Raw genomic sequence first — 26,868 nt, 5'->3', positions numbered from 1 at the left:
CACGTGGCCTCCTTCGAACGCGCCGCCGTTCGCGTGACCATACGACCAGGTGTTGGGATCCAGCATGGGGCGAACATATTCGCTCGCTATCCGGTCGCGGTGAGCCCGACTTCCGCGATTTGTCGCGCACCCATCGGCATGTTTTGGGGAGAGCAACTCGGCCAGTAGGCATTGATCTATGAAAGGTGCAATAAATGCCCTTGTGATTGTTTGCACTACTGTGTTGTTGTTCCTTTGTCCCAAGAGTGGAGGAGAATCCCACACCTGGCTTCCCAACGTGGACTTCTTGGTGCATCAGACGATAGCTTTAACAGTTTTGCTTCGTTCGAGACCTTTGTTTGAACCGAAGCGCAGGGCTAGCGTGGATGTGGATCCCTAGCGTCGGCGGCGTGCTTTCTTGAGCGAGGCGATGGTGGCTGTAGTGTGCTTGAACTTGTCTACATGCTAAGCCTTTTCACGAGTTTTTTTTTAAATGACATTCGTCGGTACGAGAGCCACGTGGTCAGAATCCTGGGAGAGCGAAGCTTAGCGCCCGCGGAGCATTGGCAAAGCCTGAAGCGAGTGAGTACAGAAGCCTCGTGGGTGGTCTGAATTTCTTATGTAAATAGCTTCTATCTCTTTGACTCTCATGAAGTCGCGTCTCTGGGAGCCGGGTGGCCGCGGGCCATGGGTGCCACTACGAGCTGACTGGTATTGCAGCGTGGCACCGGGCGCTCCGACATCGTCTGGGATGGTGGGCGCCGTCAACCCGGATGCTGTGTGCACCGAGCGGGGTAGGACCACCTCACAGAGCTGATGTCTCCTTGCGGCTGCCTGTTTTGTGCCCATTTCGGGTGCTGCTTTTGGATGCCGGTTGTTGTCAGGGTAGCGATGCTTTAGGCCTAAGGCTTTACGAAGCTGCCTGTCGCACTAGAGGGACACAACCTGGTGGACCGTGGAACGACAGAAAGCTGAGCTAGTTGGTAAGTATTCATAATGCAAAATAGAAGTGAGGCATGCAGACAGGACACAAGAGTAGAGAAGTGGACAACACGAACGCCGACTATCAACTGAAGGGAGCACTGAGGCGAAAAATGAAAGAAGACACAAAACTGCCGACACAGCTGCCGACAGAATAAAAAGGAGCGGGTCAAAGGCGAAAAGCGAACAGATATTTGTCCAGTGAAGCACAATAAGAACAACAGTTTTACTGAATGTCGTATGGGTGTGGTTTATCAAATTCCCCTTAGCTGTGGCCAGTTCTACGTAGGGCAAACGGGACGGTGTATCAATCAGAGGCTAATGGAGCATAAAAGGTCGTTAACCGGTGGATCGCCTTCTAATCTTTCGCTACATTGCCGAGATTGTAACTGCAAGCCAGAGTTAGATGAATGCGCGATACTGTACAGGCATAAGAATGAAGATACGCGTCTTATGGTAGAGGCATGGCATATCTATAATGGTGGAAGTGCGTGCGTGAGTCAGCGTTCGATTACTTTACATAAGGAAGAGATTAAGTGCCTTAACAGTTATCTCTCACGTAGACCAGCACGTGTACCCGATTGACAGGTGGTGTTACCATTCCTGAGCATGCGCAGATGAGTTTTGTGTCTTCTTTCATTTTTCGCCTCAGTGCTCCCTTCAGTTGATAGTCGGCGTTCGTGTTGTCCACTTCTCTACTCTTGTGTCCTGTCTGCACGCCTCACTTCTATTTTGCATTATGGACCGTGGAGTTGAGGTGTTGCACTTTGCTTCCCTCATTCTAGTTAGCCTCGCATGAATTGAGATTACTCGTTTGTCTCAAGGAAGCGAGCTTCGTTCACGCGAACTTAGCATCTGAGTAGCTGCCCGATCTTTTGCTAGCCGAGTTGAACATCGTACCACGTGGGCTATGTGCATGCAGAATTCCTCTTCCTTGCACTACTTTATGTTTGCCGAGTGTGTTAAGTGTACGCAGCGTGAGCGGAGTCACCCCTGGTTCGCGGTTACCTCCACATCGTGTGCGCTGCTGCCCCGGACTACGATCAAGCCACCGGGCAATGGTGATGCTGTGGCCAGTTCGGCGCAGCGACTTCGGCGGCCGCGTGTATCCAGCTCGCAACCCTCGGCGGCGGAGAAAAGAGCTGGCGGTCATCGACAGCTACGGCGGCTCTTGACAGCAGGGCGCGTCGTCGCGAGCGACGCTTGCTCGTACCGACTACTGCGTCGTCGTCTCCGGAGTCCTGGCCTGGAATCGTGCCGTCGAATCTGCAAAGCTGCGGCTGTGACAGGCGCACGCCAGTGGTGTACCCAGGGACAATGTCGGCTCGCATGCTATGGAGAGCGTTTGGACATTTCCTCGGCACGGCCACTGTTGCGTGTACTATCTTGTTCGCGAAGCATGCGTTGATGTTAGACCGTGCGACATGTTTCGCCGGATTATGTAGTGTTTTAAGGCTGGGGGGATGTGGGGATGCGCGACTCTCACGCCTCCCCCGATACGTTGTTTTCCCGCATAGTTCCCGTATCCTGTAATTAGGCTTCGCCACGTGGCCTGGGGCCCGCGGCTGTCAGTGTGGTTGAAGCGCAGTACGAGAGATGGTGCGAGTGTTCTGCTAAAGCCGCCTCGCGGCGGGGTTACTTGGGCGCGGATGGGAGAAAACGCTTCCTCTTTGGTTCGGCAAGCTGCGCGCACATTCCGCGCTTGCGCCGATCCATGCTTCTGCGAGACCGTCTCATGTGGCCTCCTTCGAACGCGCCACCGTTCACGTGACTGTACGCGCGAACGATCAGGCGTTGGGATCCAGCATGGGTGGAACATATTGGCTCGCTATCCGGTCGCGGTAAGTCGGACTTCCTAGATTTGTTACGCGCCCATCGGCATGTTTTGTGGATAGCAACTCGGCTAGCAGGCATTGATCTATGAAAGGTGCAATAAGTGCCCTTGTGAGTGTTTGCACTACTATGTTGTCGTTCCTTTGTCCCAAGAGCACGGGTGAGAATCCCACAGGTCATAGGGGGCAGGGTGTTTTTTTCAAGCTGCACTTGCAGCTTTTCTTCCCTGTATCCCCCAATCTGTTGGAAATAAAGATATATTCAATAAAGAATGAGCTCCAATGGAGGGATAATCCAGTCGATGACGGCGGATGATTCAGTTGCCTGGCTAGATTAGGAAATTTGCTGGCATAGTCACGAGTGAATGGAGATCACAGGAAGAGGCCTTTGTCCTTCCTTGACGTAACTTATGCTCGTCATGACGACGATGTTGATCCTGAATCTCCTATGCGCTATTTATAGACCATCTCTGGAATACGGTATAGTACGTAGACATGAGTAAACATATAAATACTTTTCGTAGGTGCGATACATACAGATTTGCGACGACTGACTCTTGCACGAATCAGTCTAATTAAATTACGTTCTATCTCACGGCAATAACCAGTTATACCTTACGGCAGTAACCCGTTATACCTGGTGGGGAGCTTTGTTTCAGAATTTTCTTAACGCCGGCTATGTACATGACACGACCGGCGTGCTTCCAGCCGCGGAAATGCTCCGCATTTGCACAAGTTCCTAATAAGAGATACCTGCAGAACGTCCTCCGCCGTCCATTGGCAGATCACTCTTTTGCAAATCTTAGAGGCCGGCTTCTGCGCAAAGGTTGCCAAGCGCGGTTCCTGGCCACAATCAGCAATGGTAGGTTCGGGTGTAAGACTGCAAAAAAACAAAAAAAAAAGAACATGGATGGCGGAAACATGGATGGCGTTCTCGTTGTTGAGTACGTAGACAAGGAAACCCAACCATAACTAGTTACCGCTGCAGAATATCAGCACTATCTTTTCGGCACTTCGACACACACACACACACACACACACACACACACACACACACACACACACACACACACACACACACACACACACACACACACACACACACACACACACACACACACACACACACACATATATATATATATATATATATATATATATATATATATATATATATATATATATATATATGTGTGTGTGTGTGTGTGTGTGTGTGTGTGTGTGTGTGTGTGTGTGTGTGTGCGAGAGAGAGAGAGAGAGAGAGGGTGTGCGTGTTAACCGCAAGACGGGGAATCAAGGCGTGTAGTAACGGTTAGGACGCAAATAAGTATTCGTATTTTAATATTATAACGCAAAAAATCTAGGTGCGGGGATGGCACAAGGAAGTCGGCGTTACATTCTAAAGCTCTCGCATTCAGCATTGCATTTCTAGAGGTATAACCTCGTGTGACGCACGAGGTATAACCTCGTGCATCATCCAAGTGGATGATCTGCAAAAGCATTAATGATGCACGAGGTATAACCTCGTGCATCAACTACCATCGTGCATCAGTGAAGAGTTAGCGTTTGTTCCACGTCTACCGATAAGACGAGAGCATACGCACAACAGCTCAGCAGGGCGCTTCTAGTGCGCTTGTACACCACGCTCATGCTATCAGCGGGAAGCAGAGATCTGCCTTTGCCTTGCCAGCGAGCTGATTGAGCGTAGCGTTGACGGTGCGCCCTCCTGTGCTTCGTTCTTTTTGCAGCCAAACTTGCATTTCTACACTCTGCGTCTCTGGAGACCCTCTAAGCCTCTGCGCTCAAGTCACGCATGTTATCTGAACAGCATGACAACGACGGTGGCGGTGATTGTGCGAATCGAGCGGTCGCATGATTTCCATTGCAATAAAACGAGGCCACCGTTTCAATAACCAGTAAGTCTGTTTTATGTAAGTACCGTCAGCCACAACAGTTTATCCGATCTGCTATGCGTGGCGGGTCCACGCAAAACTGCACTGCTGCGCCGTCTGCCGTCCCTCAGAGTGGTGTTGAGGCTCCTGCACTCCCGCGCCAGGGGCGCTTTGCGCATTCGTGTCTTTCCTTCGCTATTGGGCATGTCTCGCCGCTCGCATCCCCGTGATGTGCTTTTGGCACTTCTGGCAGCTGCTGAAGTTCCCTGTCACCATCGCGGGCGTCTGCTTCCGCTGCTGCGAGGGATGACGGAGCTCCCGAGTGGCTCTCACATTTTTGTGAGGACCGAACGCGAGAAGAAGCCCTGTGTCGTGCGATCAGAGGAAATGGCAATAAGTAATGATTCGAATCACTCCAGACCACTATCACGAGCCTCCGCACAGCGAAAGGGAAAGCTTGGAACTGTTATATCCATGGTAAATATCATCTCAGTTAGGATCAGGCTTTTCCTGTGATGACTCGAAGGTACGCTCGTTGTAAATGGTGGCACACACACTTGAGCTTAGTTCAAAAGAAATGCAAATATAATTCTAATGCTCGACCCGCACGTCATTCGCAATATAACATTTTTTCAGGCAACGTCTTGTTCTGCGCAAAAGACGCTCTGGAGCCCCGTAATCCATAGCAGCAGCCGAAGCAGATGGCCGGCGACGGCTGCACGGCGCTTCAGCGGCTGCCACAACTGCCAAAAGGGCATCACGTGGAAAGGAACGGCGAGACATGCCCGATAGCGAAGAAATCACACGCATGCGCAAAGCGCGAGGGGCGCGGGAGTGCCGCGAGCTTCGACAGCACGCTGTGTGGCGGTAGCTGGCGCAGCAATGTATGAATGAATGTGCGGCGTGTACTGGCGGAATGGCCGCGTATGACCAAAGAGCGCCACGCCAATGTTAATGAGTTTGCGGTGGAGTTATGATTTTTATGAAGTTGATGTGACCTGGCTGTAAAAGGAGCCTTAAAGATAGCCGCTATAAAGTCCGTAAAATCAATGTGTAATAAGATTATGGTGACGACAAATGACGGCAACCATGAGCATTAAGATGCAATACGAGAAACTGATACGATATATACGATATGTATGTTGCTAAAATTGTCTAGAGCACTATTGTCTCATTAGAGCCCTTGAAACACAAGGGCCTGGAGGTATGTGCTATACAAAACACTATCACAGCAGCATCCTCTGGAAAGAGAATGCGCTATGAAATTAATGCGTTTATAACATGCCGGACAACATCACTCAAGAAATTGAGGACTGCTTTGGTGTTGAAAAGCGGTTCCTTACGAAGAAACATAGCCCGGTGAAGAGGGATGCAATAACGGTATGCAAGAGGAAAATGTTTATCTCTCTATGCTTCGGTTTCCCGACACTCCAGGAGGACGTGGAGGATGGTCAGCCTCTCACCGCATCTACCACAGGTTGGTGATTCATTTCCAGAAAGTAGGAAATTATGGGTGCCTAATGTGTGTCCTATTCTGAGAACACAGAATAGAACATCTGTTCGCCGCTATATTGTTGCGGAGGGCCAATAACCTAACTCTGGCTTTATCAAGGGCAGTTTATTTGTTTCTGCATCCCGCATGCATTGCCAGTGCTTTCGCAGTTTTTTTTCGTAAGAAAGGCTTCAGATCTGTGACAGGGGCAGCAGTGGTAGGATTAACAGCATGTGATGCAATTAACGTGGCCATCTGGTCTGCCAGAACGTTACCCGCAATTCCCCTATGGCCAGGTACCCAGCATATAATGATATGATGGTTAGATAGATAAGCTTTACACAGCTCGGAATATAGCTGAATAAATACGGGTTTTTTGTGCTTACAGAGTGACATGAAGGCCTTCACGACACTTAGAGAGTCCATATATATAACTGATTTTTGGAGTTCCGATTTCCTTATATACTTCACAGCCGACAATAGTGCGTAGGCATCAGCCGTAAAGATACTTGTTTCAGGATGCACTACATCGGATTCCGAGAAGGATGGACCGACGGCTGCATAGGACACCCCGGCATGTGACGTGGATGCATCTGTGTAGAACTTCTGTGTAGATGCATCTGTGTGCACGAGTGCTTGTACTGAAGTTCTAGGGAATGCATTCGGATTTCGACCTCTGGAACGTGCTTCGTAAATTTTAGAAAAGATATGCCACATTCTACCACCTGCCACTCCCAAGGAGGCAGCAGCTTCGTTTGATGCATTAAGCGATGCTCGAGGAGAGGGACATGCATTTCACCACCACACTCCCTAACGCGCCGCGGGATAGGTTGTCTTATAGAGGGACCATTACGGAAATGTGTGGCACACGTCATATCGTTACCGGTATGTAAACATGGATGTTCATGATTAGAGTTTATTTAATATGTGACGCGGATGTAAGTTCCTTGCAGATGGAGTGACCATGCATTTGATTCCGCGTATAAGCTTTCAATAGGGCTTGTCCTAAAAGCGCCAGTGGCTAAGCGCCAGTGACGGCACCATAGTCCAATCGTGACCGAATTAGGCTCTTGTAAAGATTCATTAAACACATCCTGTCACTACCCATGCCGTGTGTGATAGACGTTGCAGTATGTTCATTGTTTTTAGACGTTTGTCTTTAAGATATTTAATAAGTGGAATGAAAGTGAGCCTGGAGTCAAGTATTACACCTAGAAATTTATGCTCTTTGTTGACAGGTATTTGTTGTGCACACAGTTCTCCACGGGAATCTGGAACCAGACCTCTCTTTCTTGTAAAAAGAATAGAATACCTTTTGCGAGGGTTGATTTTAAATCTATTTTTGTCTGCCCACTTCGACACCTTGTTCAAGCCCTGCAGTACCTGTCTCTCGCATACTGTGAGGCTACAGGACTCGAAGCCTATTTGAATATTATCTACGTAGACGGAATAAAAATTTGTTGGTGGTAAGGAAGCACGAAGCATGTACATCTTCACGTTAAAGAGCGTGCAGCTAAGCAAGTCCTCCTGTGGTACCCCAGTTTCTTGCATAAAAGGGCGCGACAATACGTTACCGATTTTCACGCGGAAGATACGATTCGACAAATAGCTTTCTATTATGTTTAGCATATTTCCACGAATGCCCATTCCCGACAAGCCTCCCAAGATCCCGTAACACCACGTTGTGTCATACGCCTTCTCCACGTCGAGGAATATCACTGAGCACGTGCTGGTGGGCGAGTTGGTTATGCATGACTGTATATGTATCGCGGCTTCCTTGTGCTATGCAAATGACGGCCCTGTTTTTTCTTGTTTTGATTCTTGACAGCAGCTGTATATTCCTATGTCAATAAATAAAACACTCAGTCGTTAGTGCGCCTACGTGGTTGTCTCGTGTCTGCTTCCTTCGTCTGTAGTTTTATTTGGCGCCGTCTTTGTAATCGGGGAATATCGATAAGAAAAAGCGTTTATGCACAAATGCATCACGAATATATCCTTCAATGCGCACAAGATGTTCAGTTGTGGACCGCCCTTCTGTGAAGTCACACTGATAAGGATCAAGTATATTTTTGAATTCAAGAAAACGCATGAGTCTACAATTAATCATTTTTTTTCGAAAAGCTTACGTAGGCAAATTGTAAGAGCTATCGGGCGATAACTTGCCGCCAAGGAAGGGTCTTTGCCCTGCTTCAAAACAGGGACCACAATCGCTTCTCTCCAAGCGGATGGAAGGTATCCGGCAGCCCAAATAGTGTTGAAAATTGCGAGTCGTGTAACTTGTGTGCCAGTGTGTAAGTTTTTCATCATGTCACACGACTCTCAGGTCCCGGTGCAGAGCCTTTGCATGTGGTTAAGACACCTCTCAACTCCGCAGTACTGAAAGGCCGGTTCTACGGTTAGTTCTGACAGTATTTACGTAAAACTGGCTTAAGTTCTTCTATTTGTAGTTAAGGAAGGGTTCAGAATGATGCATTGAGCTCGACACATGCTCAAAGTCTCCGCAATAGAGTCCACCTGGTCTTGCAAGGTATTCCCTTGGTCATTCAACAGAGGCAACGGATGGATTTGTTGCTTGTTTAGCTTTCTTAAGCGACTCCACACTTTCGCCTCATGCGTCAAAGAATTAGTGCCAGAGAGGAACCTCACCCAGCTTTCACACTTTGCCTGACGTCGTGTCCGCCATCCCTGTGATTTATTTTGGTGAAATTGCACAAGATTTTCGGCATTTGGCGATCTGTGCAATACGTCCCATGCCTTATTCTGCCTCTTTCGCGCCTTTCTACAGTGTTCGTTGCACTAGGGAACCCGTCTGTTAAGTGCACCACCATTCCTTTGCCAGATCAACTTTTCAGCAGCATCAATGATAAAATCAGTAAAATATGCGATAGCATCATCTATACTAGAATTGTTGAAAGCATCGGGTGATGAAGGAGTTGATTTTTTAAACGCTCCCTGTCAGCAGATGCTAATTTCGAAATGGGAACACGGGGAGCGTTGTCATGCTGGCGTTATTAAGTTTCAAATTATAGGGAAGTGGTCTCGTCCAAAAGGATTATATATCCTATTTCATTCCAGATGAGGTAGAAGAGCTGCAGAGCCTATTCTATATCCTTCGATTATTATGAACTGTGTTGGACGCTGTAATAGGTTGTCTTCTTCTCATTACCCCTTCGAGAGGCTTTCTACACAATTGTGGACAGGAGCAGAGTGCATCAATAGCAAAAGCACTGGTGAAAGTAATGGTATTTAAAATGTGTTTCATACAGCTTGAAATACTTATTACTGAAACTTTGCTGCAATTTTGAATAACGTGCAGAATGTTCTAGCAAAATGAGTAGGAAGCCAGACAGCTGGGTGACTTGATTTTGTGTCAGCATGTTTTATGTAGCGTGTTCACTTCTTTCATTCTTTATGAGAATGTCATGCACCAGGCATAATTTTCAAGTGGCTGGATAAGTACTTTTCAAACTTTTCAAAACATGAAATAGTAAATGTTCTCGTATTTTGTGTTCCTGTAGTGAGTTTTAGCATGGAGTCAAAATTTTGTAAACTTGACAGAACTCGCTAAACAATTGAAATTCTTAACCTTTTCTACAGCTGTACACTTTCTATGATTCTGTGGATGCAAGAGATGTGGTGAAAGCAACTTTTCAATCAACGGGATAAAGATAAAGTAGCGTCTGAGAGGGTTAAACAGGCAGGCACCAGATGTAAGAACGAAATTTTCAATGAATTGGCCTCTTGCGTCACGTCGTGCGTCTCCCCATAACGTGTGGACGTTAAAATCGCCCACGATTATGTAGGGTTCCAGGAGCTGATTTATGAGGCTAAAGAAATCTGTTTGTTGGAAGTGATAGTTTGGGGTATAAATGTGGAACAGACAGTTACCAACTTAATCCCTCTAACTGACAGTGCCTCAAAGGGTTCTGTGAGGTTACGTGGCGACAAGCTACAGACTTGTCTGCTAGGATTGATACACCACCGCACGAGGTGTTGGCCTCTCACGGCCCTTTCGGAAGATGGTGTACCGAGGGAGAAAATTTGTGTAGCGTTTTAGATGTGTCTCTTGAAGACACAGCAACTTTGGGTTATGTTTGTGTAGGAGTTTTCTAATATCGTCAATGTAACGAAGAAGACCTCTAGCATTCCATTGTAGTATTTATGTATCGATTATGATAAATGTGTTTAGTGCTGCATGTTTAAGAGACGAATATTAGCTCACGGGCCCCTTACAGGCGCTGTGACGCGAGTTTTGTCTTTTTTGGAGCGATCAAGTGAGGCTCGCCACTCCTTAGGCGCTGGTGGCGCCGTTTGGCTGGTTGTGTCCATCGCCTCTTGAGAGGCGCTGGACACGCGCTCTTCCGAGCGCTGCGTTTGACATGAAGGCCTCGACACTTTGGAAGAGACCTCTGAGGCCACCAGCCCGGAGGTCGACGGGCCCTTCTACTGGGGTACCGGAGCAGCACTAGTTACAGCCGCTGCGGGGGCAGATGGCGTCAATATCGACTCACTGCATGTGGGCCGGACAGATGCCGGAAGCCATTGTGTCGCTGCCACCTGACGCGTCACATCGGCAAATGTGTTCATGTGTTCTTGTGCAGGTAGGATAACCGCATGCGTGCAATGCATGCATTTTCGCTTCGATCTGCCACGCATTGTGCATCCCACAATCTTTTGCGGCTGACAGTACCGGTTGAGAGTAGGGTAACGACACGGGCCACGGTCGTTCCGTGGTTCCCGCCAGCTATCGGCCACATGAATCACTCAGAAAAGGAACACTTCGATTAATTCAGCTGAAGCTTGCCCCAATAATGACAGTACCACCCATCTAATATACTGGCTGTGATGGGACTTGAGAAGCTTTCGTAAGAAAATTGCTTTGACTAGAACAAGCAAGTGCAAGGCATGAAGGGGAACTATCACGCCTCCAACGCCGTCAAGTAGCACGGAAGCTGTAGCTCTTTTGGAAATACTTTTATTTCGACACATTTTCAGTCCCGAGCCTTTCTGTACTGATGAAAACAAGAGATAACAAAGCCCTGTTTCAATTTATCTGCCATAAATCCATTTTTTCGGCAAATTATCGCAGCGATCGAGAGCACCACACATCGTCGAAATAAACGCGTTTGCTACGAAAGAGGATCTCCCAGTAAATGAGAAGATGGTACTGTATGTATAGACTAGGGAAAGGCGAGCTCAATGCTGTTCTTGCAGCCTACACTGAAAAGTTTCGAGATGTCATAGATCAAGTTAACTGCAATACGAGGTAACGTAAGCAATCGTCACGCACGCTGCCGACATGAATAAAAAGCAGCCGAATCTCTGAATAAGAATTATGCAAAGAAAATGCAAGCCGAGCTGTTCATTAACCACCAAGAATGTAAACGACCCAGTCAGGTTCGCTTATTACGCACGCTGCCTAATATTAAGGCAACTTGTCTTTATATATCTGTAGCTGCTTAGTCTAAACGCAACTCGTCTCTGTTTCAAGATTACTTGCTGACGTTTGGTACACACTGAACAAGCACTCGAGTGATAGAAATGCCCATTACTATAAAGGGCCAGCGAAATCGTCGTTTGTTTGAACTCGACATGACCTGTTAGCGAAAAGATTGTACTCACTTTCACCAAATGGAGGTCTATACTTCTTTTTTTTCTTCTTCCACAGAGCGTTTCTGACAACAATGATCATGTGAGATTGCTCGAAGCATTTCCAATTCACAACACTAACCAGGAAAACTATTTCAACAGAGCTGATATAAGATTTGACAGAGGGGTGATGGATACATAGATAGTACACAGTTCTGTTTTAAATACAGTGGGAGAGCGAAGAAGTAAACAAAGTCGTCGTATAACTTAGCCTTGTCGTTGTCATCGTTCTTGTCTCTGTTGTTGCTGTTGCCCTGAACGTTTGTGGCGCATGCCTACAATAGGGCATTAGTGGCCGTGATTCGTGTTGTTGAGAAAAAGGGGACGTGTAGAAATACATTATTCTGTGGAAGAAATAACACAAACGAAAAAATATACATTTGAAAAAAAAAGATGAGACTAGGAGGTTAATTGACTGTAAAATATATTTAGGACAGCCAAGCAATAATTTCTCTTGCTGAGCCCAGAAAGAGACAATAGGCTCCGAAAACGGATTCGCAGGCAAAGATAAATTTAAAGCAAAACTGCCTGATATACGCAAATGTCATTGTGCCTTATGTACACAACTTGTCGCATCTCTTTAAAGGGGTCGCTCAAAGATATGGCGTCCCATTAATTTTCTCTGCGCCACTATAGCTAAGCTAGCGCAAGAAATTAGCTTCTGTAAAGGAACACACTGAACCAACACGTGGCGTGAAACATACGCACTATTTCGTAAATTGCACATGCAATGTGATCAAGAAAATCCCACTTTCATACGGCTAGGCAAACGTAGGCGAGAGGGAGCGTTGCCTCAATGATAGCTTTAAAAAAACATGGAAACAGGTTCCAGCAGATGACTCTGTCCACAAATCCAGCTATGCTTTGCAGAACGTGCGACTTTGGCAAGACAGCAGTCGGTGCTCGAGAAACTTAAGATTGACTAAAGAAACACAACCCAAGAGGCGTTATTTAGAGATTGAAGAAAAGTGAAGTGCCTGAGCTGGGCCTCCAGGAAATTGAACCAATATACCACGACGTTTTCTCCTTCAGACGATATTCGCACCAGGAAAGAAATTTTTCAACGCCCCACTCTGTAAAGTTGGGTTAGGGTTAAATATACCAGTATTATCATCATTTGGTGCATCGACACTCGGCTGTAGTCACAGAGATGTATTTTGCGCAGTATTTAATTATTTAAGTGAAGCAAAACGATTACCCTACTAATTATTGCATCTTCATTCTACATATCAGCTCTGCGTTCATTTCAGCTAAATTGGTTTCTCCAAATTCTTTACTAACACAAATTGGCGCCTTGTGTGTAGCCTCTTTTGACATTCACCTTTCAGTTAGCCTGACTGCTTGCTCACATGCTATTCTAGTTAATTTGTGTTTGTCGTTTTCAAATGAGAATTTCCTTTAGCTACCTCCTGCCACCCGACTATTGGTCTATCCCCCCCTTAGTGGGTGCGAGCCATGACAGTGGTTCATCATCATCATCAGTTATGTTCACTGACAGCTAACTTACATATATGCACGTACGGGCAAAAGATGCTAACGAAAACATAACGAGCAAAAATACGAGGGTGTGATCTAAGAGTATCTATTGATTACATTACCCACTTATGATCACGTACTCGCAATGCGTCGCTGTGTTCGCAGCTAAGTAGGTGGTTTTAACTGATACTAACGCAGTTCGTAAATACTCGTATTCTTTCTCGCATGTTTTCGTTTGTACTCCCGCAGATCACGAGCACGTATTCGCAACTGTTAAATTTCAAGTATTGCAAGTGCGGCGGCAAAAGGAACGTCAATACCTTTCCCGCGCGAAATGTACAAACAATGTCTAACTGATCGCAGACGCATTCGCGGTAGCTTAAAGGAGGCATCGTATAAGCACTTTCCAAACATAGAGCAAGGCCGCTTCAAAGGCTCCCTATTTTACACCCGGCTCAGAACCATACTTTTCTGGTGGCCCGTCTCCCCACTCTGAGGATTACCACTTTGACCGAAAGTCTCTGCCAATGCACCCTCCTCACATCCGACGCGACAGCCTTGGGCGGCGCTTCACTGTCATTCCATCTCGTTCGGGAGGACTTCTTCGATGCCTGAGGCAGGCAGACGAGACCACAAGGTTTTGGGTGTACCTCCGTCGAGAAGCGACTCGTGAATTCCCAGTAAGCGCTGAAAGTTGTTCTTTTTTCATTTTTTTTCTTACACTAATTGTAAGTGCTCCTCAAATTCGCCGAAAATGTATCGTGTATCTAGCCGCATTCATGGCCGCATGTCTATGGGAGACTCCGACACCACGATGTTAGAACCATTGAGAAATGCTATGTTGTGCCACATGCCGCGATCAGAAAAACCCGCATATAACCGATAATTCAAGCATGTTTTCAGACCCTTTGGATCACCTGGACTGGAAATCTTCGACATAAGGTGGCCTGACAGCCCGCAGGGATATCTTACTGAGCTTGCTTGGATGCTCGGTCGCCGCAGTCACAAGTTCGAATCCTCGCGCTTTTATTTTCCTGAAGGTGGGAAACTCGAATTCACCTCCTCCAGTATACTACATCTCCAGGCTTGGAGTGGCGCCTGACACCGTCAAAAACGCCGAGACCAAGTGGGGATATACTAATCTAGGTACAACCAAATTAGGAAGATCAACTAATGTTCAATAGGACATTGCCTCACTAGAACAGCAATTGGCCTCCCTCGTGCAGTATTCGGCCTCTCCCTCCGAAATGACACACTCAATTACCCGATAGCCCTCACTCCCCAGCAGCTGCGGAGCACCTGAACAAGACGGCGCTCATACCTGTAACGCAGCAGAAGGTGCTAAGTAACTTTGGACCCGTACAGGCCGCCAGTGGAAACTGACCCTTGCAATGTGTAACAAACGAACCCTCTCGAGTGAAGTTAGTTTAGCAGGATTCTTTGAGGAACTATCAGGCATTGTTTGGGGTATCATTGGCCTTAGTGAGGTTAACATAACGGGTTAGGCTTATACAAAGCTGACAAATGACTACGTCCTCTGCTATATAAGACTACCAGATCAGAAGCAGTTCGGAGTAGAATTCCTAATCTATAAGGCCGTAGCGGTTAACATTAACGAATTCTACAGCAGAAATTATAGGGTAGTGCTAGTCGTAATAAAGCTGTATAGGTGGTATAGAGTAAAGTTAGTACAAACCTATGCTCCAACCTCCAGTGATAATGATGAAGAAATAGAACAATTTGATGAAGATGCTGAATTACGATGCGAAAAGTCGAAACTCAGTATACTGTAGTCATGGGCGACTTCAATGCAAAAGTGGGAAAAAGGCATTCTGGTGAACAAGCAATTGGCAGCTACGACGCGGTTTCCAGGAACGCTCGAGGAGAGATGTTGTTAGAATTCGAGAAAACGAATAAGCTGCGAATAATGAACGCCTTCTCCAGGAAGCGTTGCAACAAAAAGTGGACCTGGAAAAGCGCTAACGGTGAAACAAGACAGGAAATTGTTTTCATACTTTCTGCCGATACCAGCATAGTGCAGGAATGTTCGGTATGGTAAAGTGCAGGGATCATAGATTAGTGGGGGCTAGGATTCAGCTCAATGTGAAGAGAGAAAGCGAAAAATTGGTAAAGAACAAACAGGCCACCCTAGACGCAGTAAAGGTAAAAGCAGACCAATTCAGGTTGGCAATTGCAAACAAATATTCAGCCTTAGAACAGAGAGATGAAGATGACATATATGCACTGAATGAAGCCATAAGTTGGCTAGCTACAGAAGCAGCAGTTGATGTGGGAGGTAAGGCATCAATGAAACCAGTACGTAAAGTCTCCCAAGTAACAAAGGACCTAATTCTTGTGATAACAGCGGAAGACGTAGAAGGGACACGAGACGAGAGGGTGACACAACAAGCGACAAAAAACAAACGTGTGCAGCTCAACAGATCAAATAGAATTCCCGGAACTGTCGAAACTAATCAGCAAGGAGAAAATAGGGGATATTCGAAATTAGAACGTGAGGAACACTGAGGAAGCAGCAGAAATTAACGCGGCATGAAGTCAGGGAGAGAGAAACATGGCATAGGACAAACCAAGATACGAAAGATAAGCATGGTAGTATCGTCAGCCGAAGAATTGTATTATGACCCAGAGCAGTCACGGTACCTCCATTCGAAGTAGTGATGACCAGCTAACGGAAGCTCCTTCTATAGGTAGCATTGAAGTTAGAAGCGCCGTGCAAGACATGGAACGGGGAGAAGTGATTTAGGTCCACGTCAAAGAACCCTAGTTGCTCGAAATTATTCCGGAGCACGCCACTGCGGTGTGCCTCATAATCAAATAGTGGTTTTGGCTTGTAAAATTGTAAAATTTACTTAAATAACATGCTGAAGTATGTGCTTAACGCGTGCACCACGTTAAGTCGTAGCATTTTTCACCCCCATGACCTTTGTTCAAGACGGTGAATATGGGCTTCGCCCCATCATTAGCGTTGCTCTTCTGCATACGCTGCTGACGATTACTAATAACGGCGTCGTTCTTCCGCTTCTGAATTTTAGCCTGTGCCCTCAAGTGCTTCCAGCTGGCACGTACTTGACCAGCGTTTCTCATACTTCCGAATTTGACATTGAAAGTCTGGACGCTGAGAGCGGTTTCTAAGCGCCAATTGCAGCTCACAGCTCCGTTTCCCTAACGGATGACTTCGCGAAGATGATTGCATCCGACCTCACCTCTGTACAGGCCACGTACATACGTCTACTTCTCGAATCGTACCGTGACATCTTTGATTTCGGCGACAGGCTTTTAGGACAAACATGTGTAGTTCACCACTGTATCAACACTGGAGACACGAATCCTATTCGCCAGCGTCCCTATCGTGTAACGCATGCTGAACATAGAGTAATCCAATCAGAAGTGGACAAGATGCTCGGCAAAGGGGTCATCGAACCATCAGCCAGCCCTTGGGCTTCGCCTGTCGTCCTTATGAAAAAAAAGATGGTACCTAGCGTTTTTGCGTCGATTATCGTCATTTAAAGAAAGTCACCCGAAAAGACGTCTATCCACTACCATGCATCCATGACGCCTTGGACTGCTTGCACAGAGCTAAATACTTCTCGTCCATCGATCTTAGGTCCGGCTAATGGCAGATTTCAGTTGATGAAATGGACCGCGAGAAGACGGCCTTCATCACGCCGGATGGCTTATATCAGTTCAAAGTCATGCCCTTTGGCCTATGCAATGCTCCTGCGACATTTGAACGTATGATGGACTCTCTTCCGCGAGGCTACAAATGGACCACCTCTCTCCGTTACCTTGACGACGTTATTGTTTTTTCTCCCACGTTGAGCAGCCACCTTACCCGACTCGCTGCCATTCTTGCGGTCTTCCGAAAAGCCGGCCTCCAACTGAACCCCACGAAGTGTCAATTCGGGCGCAGTCAGATTACCGTGTTGGGACACCTTGTTGACGCATCCGGTGTCCAACAAGATCCGGAAAAAGTTTCCCTGTGCCACATTCTTGTTATGACGTGCGCTGCTTCGTCGGCCTGGGTTCTTACTTTCGCTGTTTCGTCCAAACCTTCGCCGACGTTGCTCGGCCTTTGACAGATCTTCTAAAGAGAGCGTAAACTTTAATTTCAAATCAGCAAGATTTGAGTCCGGCGTCTTTTAATGGGTCTGGGCACCCGCCGCGGACGCGGTTCCGAGACCTTGTCTCGAAGCGGCTTCCTCGGCTCGCTGGACGGCCCAGAGTTGTGTTGTCAGGTCAGAGCTGAGCAGTGCGGTCATCCAGCGTGACTGGAGGCTGGCGGTGGAAGAGACGGAGGGGTCGGCACTGCCCGACTTGTTTGTTAGGTCCCGACACTCCCATAGCATGTGATTTAGTGTGGCAACCTCGCCACACGATGTGCATCTGTTTGTAGTGTACATGTCTGGATACATGGCGTGCATGAGTCTGGGGTTTCTGTAAGAGTCTGTTTGTAATTGTCTTCTAAAGAAGAACACACCGTTTTCATGGGGCCCTGAGCAAGCGCACGCGTTCGCCGCTCTCATCGAATTTCTCACCTCCCCTTCCATATTTGCCCACTTTGATTCATCTGCACCGACTGAAGTCCACACTGACGCAAGCGGCAATGGCATCGGCGCTGTTCTCGCCCGGCAGCAGAATGGTACCTGGTGCGTGATAGCTTACGCCAGCCGCCTGCTGTCACCTACCGAGAGAAATTACTTCATCACCGGGCTGGAGTGCTTGGCTTTAGTTTCGACTGTCACCAAGATCCGGCCATATTTGTACGGCCACACGTTTTCGGTCGTTACAGAACACCACGCACCCTGCTGGCTGTCTTCCCTATGGGACCCGACTGGGCGGCTTGGTCGCTGGGCTTTGTGGCTCCAGCAATTTACGTTTGTTGTCAGTTACAAGAGTGGACGCCTCTACAAGGACGCTGACTGCCTCTCTCGTCACCCCTTGGATCCCCCTGATCCTGCTGCGCAGGATCCGGTAACCTGCGTGATGGCTTTTGCTGACATGACCGACATACACGCTGAACAACAACAACGCGACGCATTCTTACAGTCCATCCTTGTCGGAGCGCAATGTGGCAGCACTGACAGCACGTGCCGCATGTTGTGCTGCACGACGGCATCCTCTACCGCCGCAATATCAACCCTGATGGCCCTGAGTTGCTCCTTGTCCTTCCTCGTCATCTGCGATTCATCGCTCTCGAACAACTTCACGATGCACCGATGGCAGGACACCTTGGAGTTTTGCGTTCATGCGACCGCGTACGACGTCGGTTCTTCTGGCCGAGTTTACGGCTCCATGCGTCGTTATATCGCAAATGGCGAATCGTGTCAGCACCGCAAGAAACCTCCCCTGCCACCTGTCGGACGACTATATCCAATTGCAGTTCCTTCTGAACCATTCTTTTGCGTAGGCCTTGGCCTGCTTGGCCCTTTTCCGAGGAAGACTAGAGGGAATAGGTGGATCGCCGTCGCTACTGATTACGCGACACACTACGCGATAACAAAGGCGTTGCCGACTAGTTGCGCAGCAGACGTCGCCGATTTTATCCTCCACGACGTCACTCTTACTTACAGGCCGCGGCCGCTCGTTCTTGTCTCGAGTCGCGATGGCCTCCTGTGGTCTTGTGCCACTGAAGCACAAGCTGTCCACCACCTACAACACACAAACGTACGGTCTTACGGAACGTCTCAACCGAACAATCACAGAGATGCTGTCGATGTACGTCTTCAGCGATCACCGCAACTGGGACGCCACGCTGGCCTAGGTGAGGTTCGCGTACAACTCGTCCCACATGACACTGCAGGATATCCACCCTTTATCTTTTCGATGGTCGTGACCACACACTGCCGTTTTGCACCATCCTCCCTTCTGTGCCAAGTGTTGCAGCTGAGAACGCTCGTGAAGTCATTGATCGCGCTCAAATGGCACGTGAAGTCGCCCGATCTCGTTTATTAGCCTCGCAGCATATACAACAAGAGCACTATGACCGGCGCCATCGCGATGTTAGGTTCGCGCCTGGTACTTGGGTGCTCCTTTGGTCACCATACCCGCCGTGGTTGCTCAGTGGCTATGGTGTTGGGCTGCTGAGCACGAGGTCGCGGGATCGAATCCCGGCCACGGCGGCCGCATTTTGATGAGGGCGAAATGCGAAAACACCTGTGTGCTTAGATTTAGGTGCACGTTAAAGAACCCCAGGTGGTCAAAATTTCCGGAGTCCTCCACTACGGCGTGCCTCATAATCAGAAAGTGGTTTTGGCACGTAAAACCCCAAATATTATTATTATTGGTCACCATGTCGTCGGGTTGGCCTCTCTCAGAAGTTTCTCTCTCGCTACACAAGGCCTTATGAAGTCCTACGTCAATATAACGACGTAAATTAGGAGATTTCGTCGCTACAGTTTATGCAACCTCAAATCCGACGCCTGTTGACATCGTCTACGTTTCGCGGCAGAAGCCATACCTCGCTCGCAATTCTTCGCCTACCATGCGCGGCGACGGCGCTTCACCACCCGGGGGTCCTGTTACGGAAGGATGAAAGAAGAGAGAGGAAGAAGAACGTAGGACGCTGGCTGCTGCGAGTTGTTGGTGGTCAGCCATTTTAACTACTCTGACTCATCTTGCATATATATTGTAAATACACTCTTTCTATACATCCAACATCCTCGTAACAATATTTACGTAAGCGGTGTGTACTCCTTGATTACTTAATGCCTCTATGACTGCTGGTATCTCTACTGAATGAAATGCCTTTCCGTACTCTATTAAAGCCATATAGAGAGGCTGATTGCACTCTGCGGATTTCTCGATTACCTGATTAATGACATGCATGTGATCTATTGTGGAGTATCCCTGCCTGAAGCCAGCCTGTTCCCTTGGTAGGCTAAAGTGCAGTGTTGTCCTTATTCTATTGCAAAGTACCTTGGTTAATATTTCACATAATACTGGGAGTTAGTAATGAGCCTATAAGTTTTCAGTTCTTTAACATCTCCTTCTTCATGGATTAGTATAATATTTGCATTCTTCCAGTTTTCTGAGGCTATTGAAGTCGATGAACACTTCGTATAGAGAGCCGTCAGTTTTCCAGGCATGATGCCTCCTCCATCTTTTATTAAATCTACTGTTAATCCATCTTCTCCTGCCGATCGTCCCCGCTTCATGCTTTGCAAGGCTCCTCTGACCTTATCGCTAATTGAAGCAGGCATTTAGGTATCCTTTTTATTGCTGTTTCGAATGGACGCATTCGACTCCTCTGGATAGTGTACAGGTCAGTATAGAATTCTTCCGCTGGTCTTACTATACCTTCGAAATTGTTGATGACATTACCCTGCTTATCTTTTAGTGCATACGTCTTGGTTTGCCCTATGCTAAATTTCCTTCTCAATGATTTCCGACTGCGTCCAATTCTTACGGCTTGTTCAGCGTTTCTCACGTTATAATTTCAAATATCAGTTATTTTCGCCATGTTGATCAGTTTTGACAGTTCTACGAATTCTAATTTATATCTTCAGTTGGGCACTCATTCTTTGTTGCTTCTTTATTAGGTCCTTTGTTACTTGAGAGAGCTTGCCTACTGGTTGCCTTGGTGCCTTACCTCCCACTTCAATTGCTGCCTCTGAAGCCAGCCTAGTTACGGTTTCATTCATTATCTCTATGTCATCTTCATCTCTCTGTTATAAGGCTTCATATTTGTTTGCAAGTACCAGCCCAAATTGGTCTGCATTTACCTTTACTGCCTCCAGGTTGACCTGCTTATTCGTGGCCAATTTTATCCTTTCACTTTTCAAATTAAGGTGAATCCTAGCCCTCACGAACGTATGATCTCTACACTTTACCCTACCTATCACTTCTACATGCTGCAGAAAGTATGAAATCAATTTAATTTCTTGTTTCTGTTGCTACGGTTCCTTGCAGCTTATCCCTTTCTGCAATTTCTACCAGCAACTCTCCTCTATTGGTGCTAGAATCGATGTTGTAGTTTCCAATTTCTTGTTCATGAGCCTGCTTTTTGACCACTTAGATGAATCTTTTTGCCCAAGATGAAATTTTTGCCCAATCGTAGATGAATCGCAGTGTGCACCGTGCACACTGCGATTTGTATTTCCTTTGAAAAAATCCGCAGGTTGCTGACACCTCTGGATATTTTCTTCGTGTTCCCTGCCTCGATTTCAATTTACCTCGTCGTCGCAGTAGGTCAGTCACTACGTTCAATAGGACCTCTAGGTGCCTCTCCATTGTGTCCTACATGCGTTCCCTGGCTTTTGCGATCACTTACATAATAGGCTTTCCCGGAGGCGCGCTAACTGCACTCGCTCGCCTTGTCCTAGCCTCTATATCATCACCGGTCTTAACATTAGCATGTTTGAATCGGCAACAAAAAACAACTCGACGCTTTTCTTCCTCCTCGTCGCCGAAGGCTACATATGGGGTCGTGAAACCTCACTCCACCCCCCCCCCCCCTTTCTGTTTCATGCGCACCTTTCGCGTAGTTGCCTTCTTCCGCGGCCGGCTTCTCAGTGCTAGCCCCTTCTTAACCATCACAGACGTTTCTGCTGCTGCTTTCTGGTGTGGTGGTTTCGGCTTCATCACCTGCTCTCGCTTCGTTGCCAGCCGTTTTCGCCGTGCTCGCTTTGAAGAGGTCACCATTGCTTTGCAGAATGGCGCCCCTGAGCTTCATTTCTACATTGGCTAGCTTGTCTTCTACCTCCTTGCTCTGCATCTGTTCGCTCTTAAGTTTTTTTTCTAGCTTCCAAACTCACTTAGCTAGCTTATATTTATCCTGCTCTAGAGGGTCTAACCGCGACCCTAGTACACGCATCCCACAGGCAAAAGATGCTCCGTTCGTTTCTCGTACCGCCTTCAAACCACGTTCATTCCAACGCGTAGGAGCGCTCGCACTCCAAACAACGCACGCCCGGATTCCTCCTAGTACCAAACATCATCACCTTACACTAACAAAGCGCACTACAATGTAACTGCACTTGTGCAAAAACATCTTTAGAAACTGAAAAGCGCGAAATATAATTAATAAAGATTGCTAGGCTACCCTAACACTCCTAAAAACAAGTTAGTGAAATATCAAATAAAGTATTTTTCACTTTGGCACTCTGCTGCTGCTGCGCTTAGCAGGCTCCTTCACTCGGCACGTCTGTTCCCTTCGGCGTTACACGGGACGCGTAGAAATGCGCGGAGACAAGCGCCATCTGGTGGTGTTGCAAGAAAACCAGCGGCGTGCTCGAGAAAGACCACAGCAGTGCCCAGAAAGTCGGGAGAAGAGGCAAAGAAAGTTTCGCTTTAAAAATGTTTCTAACATTTAGTTCATATACTTCAATTCATTGCACAATTTCAATTTTACCGTGACCACCGTGCCTCTGACAAATACTTTTCTGTCACGCTTTCTCTCTCAGCACTCGTTTAACCGCCGGCCTCTTGACAGTCTACCGTAGTGGGTACGTGGCCTCATATGGGAAGTATACCAACAAAAAGCAACTTCGAGCCTTCTCGCAAAACATTAGATAAGGCAACAGCAACGGGACCAGTCGCAGCCATGCTTTCCTCGCACCCATGCCCGAGGCCACATGTTGACCTGGACAGCAAGACTTCTTGGGACTCGAAAGCGACCCATCGTATCTTGAAGACCGGATGCATCGTATTGCTCCCGCTGTGTTGGACCATCGCTGTGGCCGGTGTCTCTGCCATCTACCTCACAAATCCGTCTGCTCGAGAGCACTATTCACTGGACGAACGAGAACACATCCCCGAGGTGGTGCGTGGGGACGCCGTGAGTCCAGGGCGCTGGGACAACACACCTGGCTTTTCTTCTGTGAAGGATATCGTTTCGGTAAACCTTGTTGATGTAGATGCTACACGTGCTAGATCTTCGCATGAGATCACAGGTGCACCGAGGTCCACTCAATTTAATCAGTTTAAAGCAAAGCCGCGTGAAAACTTTAATCAGAATACGGTTGCTGAAGAGACATCTCCTGAGTCATCATCTACGGCATACTTCGTATCTTCTGGCCGTCGCGGTGGCTACTACACATTCACAGAGGTATTTTTCTTATCTGAAAACCGGAATACCGGAAAGCAATTTAGCGAGAACGCATCGAATGAAGCACAGTTGCTAACAAGGAGAGCTTCGGTCGCCTACGGTGTGTCATCGAAAGTGATTGCAGCGACGAATTTATTCAAAACAATAAAAACGAACCCGGACGGTTTATATACAGGTGCACCAACTAAGACTACGGTTCAGCATCATCCTGCAATGCGGAAATTTCACGGTTCAGCTATTTTCAGCGGTTTGCGAAAACTGACCACGCCTACACACGCCGGAAATCGGCATAACAGCGCACCGACAATCAAGTTAGCCGACAAGGTTGGCAGGAAGGCTCCGCTAGCGTTTACAGAAACGACAGACGCAAGGAGCCGTGCACGCGACAGTCATGAACACTTAGAAAGCTTGAGTTTGGATAGCAAGACAACACAGAGTGAAGACTACTTTCTTAACCTCATGAAAGACGATCTCGGGAACTGAATGACATTCGCTTTCAAATCGACACGTTATCTCGAAATATAGTTGTTTATAGTTGACATTTTGTCTTCTTCTTTTGATGCGAAAGCATCAAATGACCAATTGAGCGAAAAAGACGGTGTCTGCAGCAGCGAAACAGCATCCAATTGCCCATTGGCTGTGATGCCACGTCAAGCGCTGGCGTCTACAGAGCAGACCGGGTGAAAGGGAACACCTGCTGACACGCCTGGTATTTCGTGCGGGGAGAGGCCATCACAGCGACTCCATTTCACGCATGCTGTCGCTCTCGGAAGCCTGTTATTCGCGAGTTCGTCATCCGCGCGAGTTTTCGTCTCCGTTGTAACTTTGCCTCAGAAATCGCGATGAAAAATTAATGTCTCACAAAATATAACAAATTTGAAAGGCAAGACGCTCGCGGTTGTGGGGTTTGAACCCAGGTCCTACGCTCAGAAGCTGAGCATCTTACCCAGTGGGCTAAACCAGTGCGTTCAAGATAGCAGGCCTCTGCACTGTGCTTTATGACATCATCTGACTTGGACAGTTATTTCCTTTGCCGAGTCCGGCGTGATGAAAGCGGTGACGTAAACATCACCGCGGTTCACTCGGGGCCGTCCTGATTAGATTCTGTGGTAGTCGGGCAAGGTAGCATGACGTTGCGGATCGAAGAGCACTGGCATTGTACTATGTAGCTGGCATTGGCGAAGCGTCCCAATGCATTCGCTTGCCCACGGGGAGTTCATAACTCGAAGGACCGTTCAGCGGTGTTCAATCTGACATTAATGCTTTCGCATCCACAACTCATAAGAAGTCCTAGATGTGCTGGGATTTTTAATAGAGTTCGTTAAAGTTGTTTCGTTCACCGCATTTGGTCATGTGTGCTATACAGTGGCTCTGCCTAGATACTAACCTTTATTCTGCGACCACAATTATATGGACACTCCAAGCGAATTGTCAACGTCGGTGTCTCCGTGATCGCTGTGATAGTCCGTATATATTTATGTATATGCGATATGTTCGCCTATACTCTGTATGCAGCCCCTTTTTGCCGAGCAGTTAGGTATAGCGAAAGTATATGGCGCTTTCGGCTGCATGGCGCCCGTTGGCTCAGGCGGAAGTCCACGAATGCGAAACAATTATCCTTTCTGCCCTGTTACTATGCAATGAAGTGTCGTAAATGCAACTGGGTGATCACTAATGTGCTCCATTCAAGCTAAGAAATGAGGAACAATATAGGGAAGAAGTGAGGAATAGATGAATGCAAGAATAAAGACTATCATAGCAAGGAATCGAATAGTTCACAGACCGATCCTATGTAAAGATTGCCTGTGTAGATAGTCTGTCTCGATGCGCGTCTCTGCTTGAGGATAAAATAATGCGTTCATCCACCGGCGTTTGTATCGCTAACGTCCAAAGAAGGAATTCAACCCCAGGACGTCAGTGACTAGAGCACCGTCATGATATAGTAATTTTATCTCATGTTATCCAGAGACATCGACTCCGTCTCACACTCAAACTTACACTCACTCATCGCCCACGTATTATGAATAACTGAATGAGCACACTCGTGAATCAATGCGTTGAAGCAAAGCGGACGGACTACACGGACAGCGCAAAAGCGCGCACATCGACGACAAACCTTGCAGCCATAAGCTGTGTTTGCATTCCGACCTCGCGGCCACAGCTGCGTCTGTTCGCAGAACAGTTCAGACAACAGCAACAGAGGTAATCATAGGCTTTCGCCTGTCGCAGTTTAGCTCAGCAACGTGCGCATAATTTTTTCATGGCTTCTTCACTCTTTCTGACGTTATAGTCTTGAATGTCACCTATTTTCGCCTTGTTGATCCGTTTGGACAGTGCCGCGAATTCTATCTCATCTTTTGAGTTGGACACTTTCATTCTTTGGGGTTTTTTTATTAGGTTTTTTGTTACTTGGGAGAGCTTGCCTACTGGTTACCTTGGTGCCATGCCTCCCACTTCAATTGCTGCCTCTGAAGCCAGCCTAGTTACGTTTTCATTCATTACCTCTATGTCATCTTACTTTCTCTGTTCTATGGCTGCATATTTGTTTGCAAGTATTAGCCTGAATTCTTCTGCTTTTACCCTTACTGCCTCTAGGTTGACCTGTTTCTTCTGGATCAATTTTATTGTGCGATGCGATAACTTTATTTGGAATCCGGCGATTGAGAGGCCCGGGCCTGGGGCCGCCTAGATGGCCACTGGGAGCTGCTGCTCCTGTGTGGCTTCCTTGGCTCGCTGGACGGCCCAAAGTTGGTCTTGGAGTTCTGAGCTGAGCAGCACGGCCGACCACCGCGCCCGTAGATTTTCTGGGGAGACTGCCATTTTATTTTGATATATTTCACATCCCCACAACATGTGTTGAAGGGTGGCTCTAACAGACTTGCATAGCTTGCACATATCGCTCTCGTATATATCGGGGTAGAAAGTTTTTAGTTGCACGGGACTCGTATAAGTTTCTGTTTGTAGTCGCCTCCAAGTAACGGACTCAGCTCTGTTCAGTTTAGTGTGAGGCGGTGGTAATACTCGCCTCCGATTTTGATAGAATTTGGTAATGTCACTAAATCTTGTTAATACGTCTTTTTCTCTCCAGATTTCCTCCTCCGCGTTCTCCTGACCGATGGAAGTCACTCTTTGCTCAGCTCGGCGAGTAAGACCTCGACCTTCGCGGTGTGCTACCTCGTTGAGGTTGACTGCGGGAATGTCTGGAGTCGTATGCGCTGGGAACCAGATCAATTGCCTGCCGTTCTTCTCTGCATTGGAGAACTTTGCTTCATTGACTCTGATGATATGCCATGCCTCAGGAGAGATCCTACCTTTTGCATAATTTCTAATGGCCGCTTGAGAATCGCTAATGATGTACTGAGCATTCGTGGAGACCAATGCTCTTTCTTAAAATTAAGGTGAATCCTAGCCCTCACTAGCCCATGATCACGGCACTTTACCCCGCCTATCACTTCTACATCCTGCACTATGCTGGCATCGACAGAAAGTATGAAATCAATT

The 26,868-nt window shown here is 47.4% G+C and overlaps 1 protein-coding gene across 2 annotated transcripts in view; it reads right to left on the bottom strand.

Annotated features, from left to right (window-relative positions):
• Positions 1 to 11,923, bottom strand: part of LOC135916261 (endothelin-converting enzyme-like 1) — a 92,304-nt gene extending 80,381 nt beyond the window's left edge. For both annotated transcript variants that reach the window (XM_065449584.2, XM_065449585.2), the window contains exons 1-2: positions 11,799 to 11,923; positions 3,546 to 3,672 (exon numbers count right to left, since the gene is read on the bottom strand). In XM_065449584.2, coding sequence (XP_065305656.1) covers positions 3,546 to 3,570 — 25 coding nt within the window. In that variant the 5' untranslated portion in view covers positions 3,571 to 3,672; positions 11,799 to 11,923. The remainder of the gene's footprint in view (positions 1 to 3,545; positions 3,673 to 11,798) is intronic.
• Between the last annotated feature and the right edge of the window lie 14,945 nt (positions 11,924 to 26,868).

The sequence above is a fragment of the Dermacentor albipictus genome, chromosome 6 (assembly GCF_038994185.2).
Source record: "Dermacentor albipictus isolate Rhodes 1998 colony chromosome 6, USDA_Dalb.pri_finalv2, whole genome shotgun sequence".
Classification (NCBI taxonomy): domain Eukaryota; kingdom Metazoa; phylum Arthropoda; class Arachnida; order Ixodida; family Ixodidae; genus Dermacentor; species Dermacentor albipictus.
Note: the sequence above shows the minus strand (reverse complement) of the source record. Positions and strands in the feature narration are given on the sequence as shown.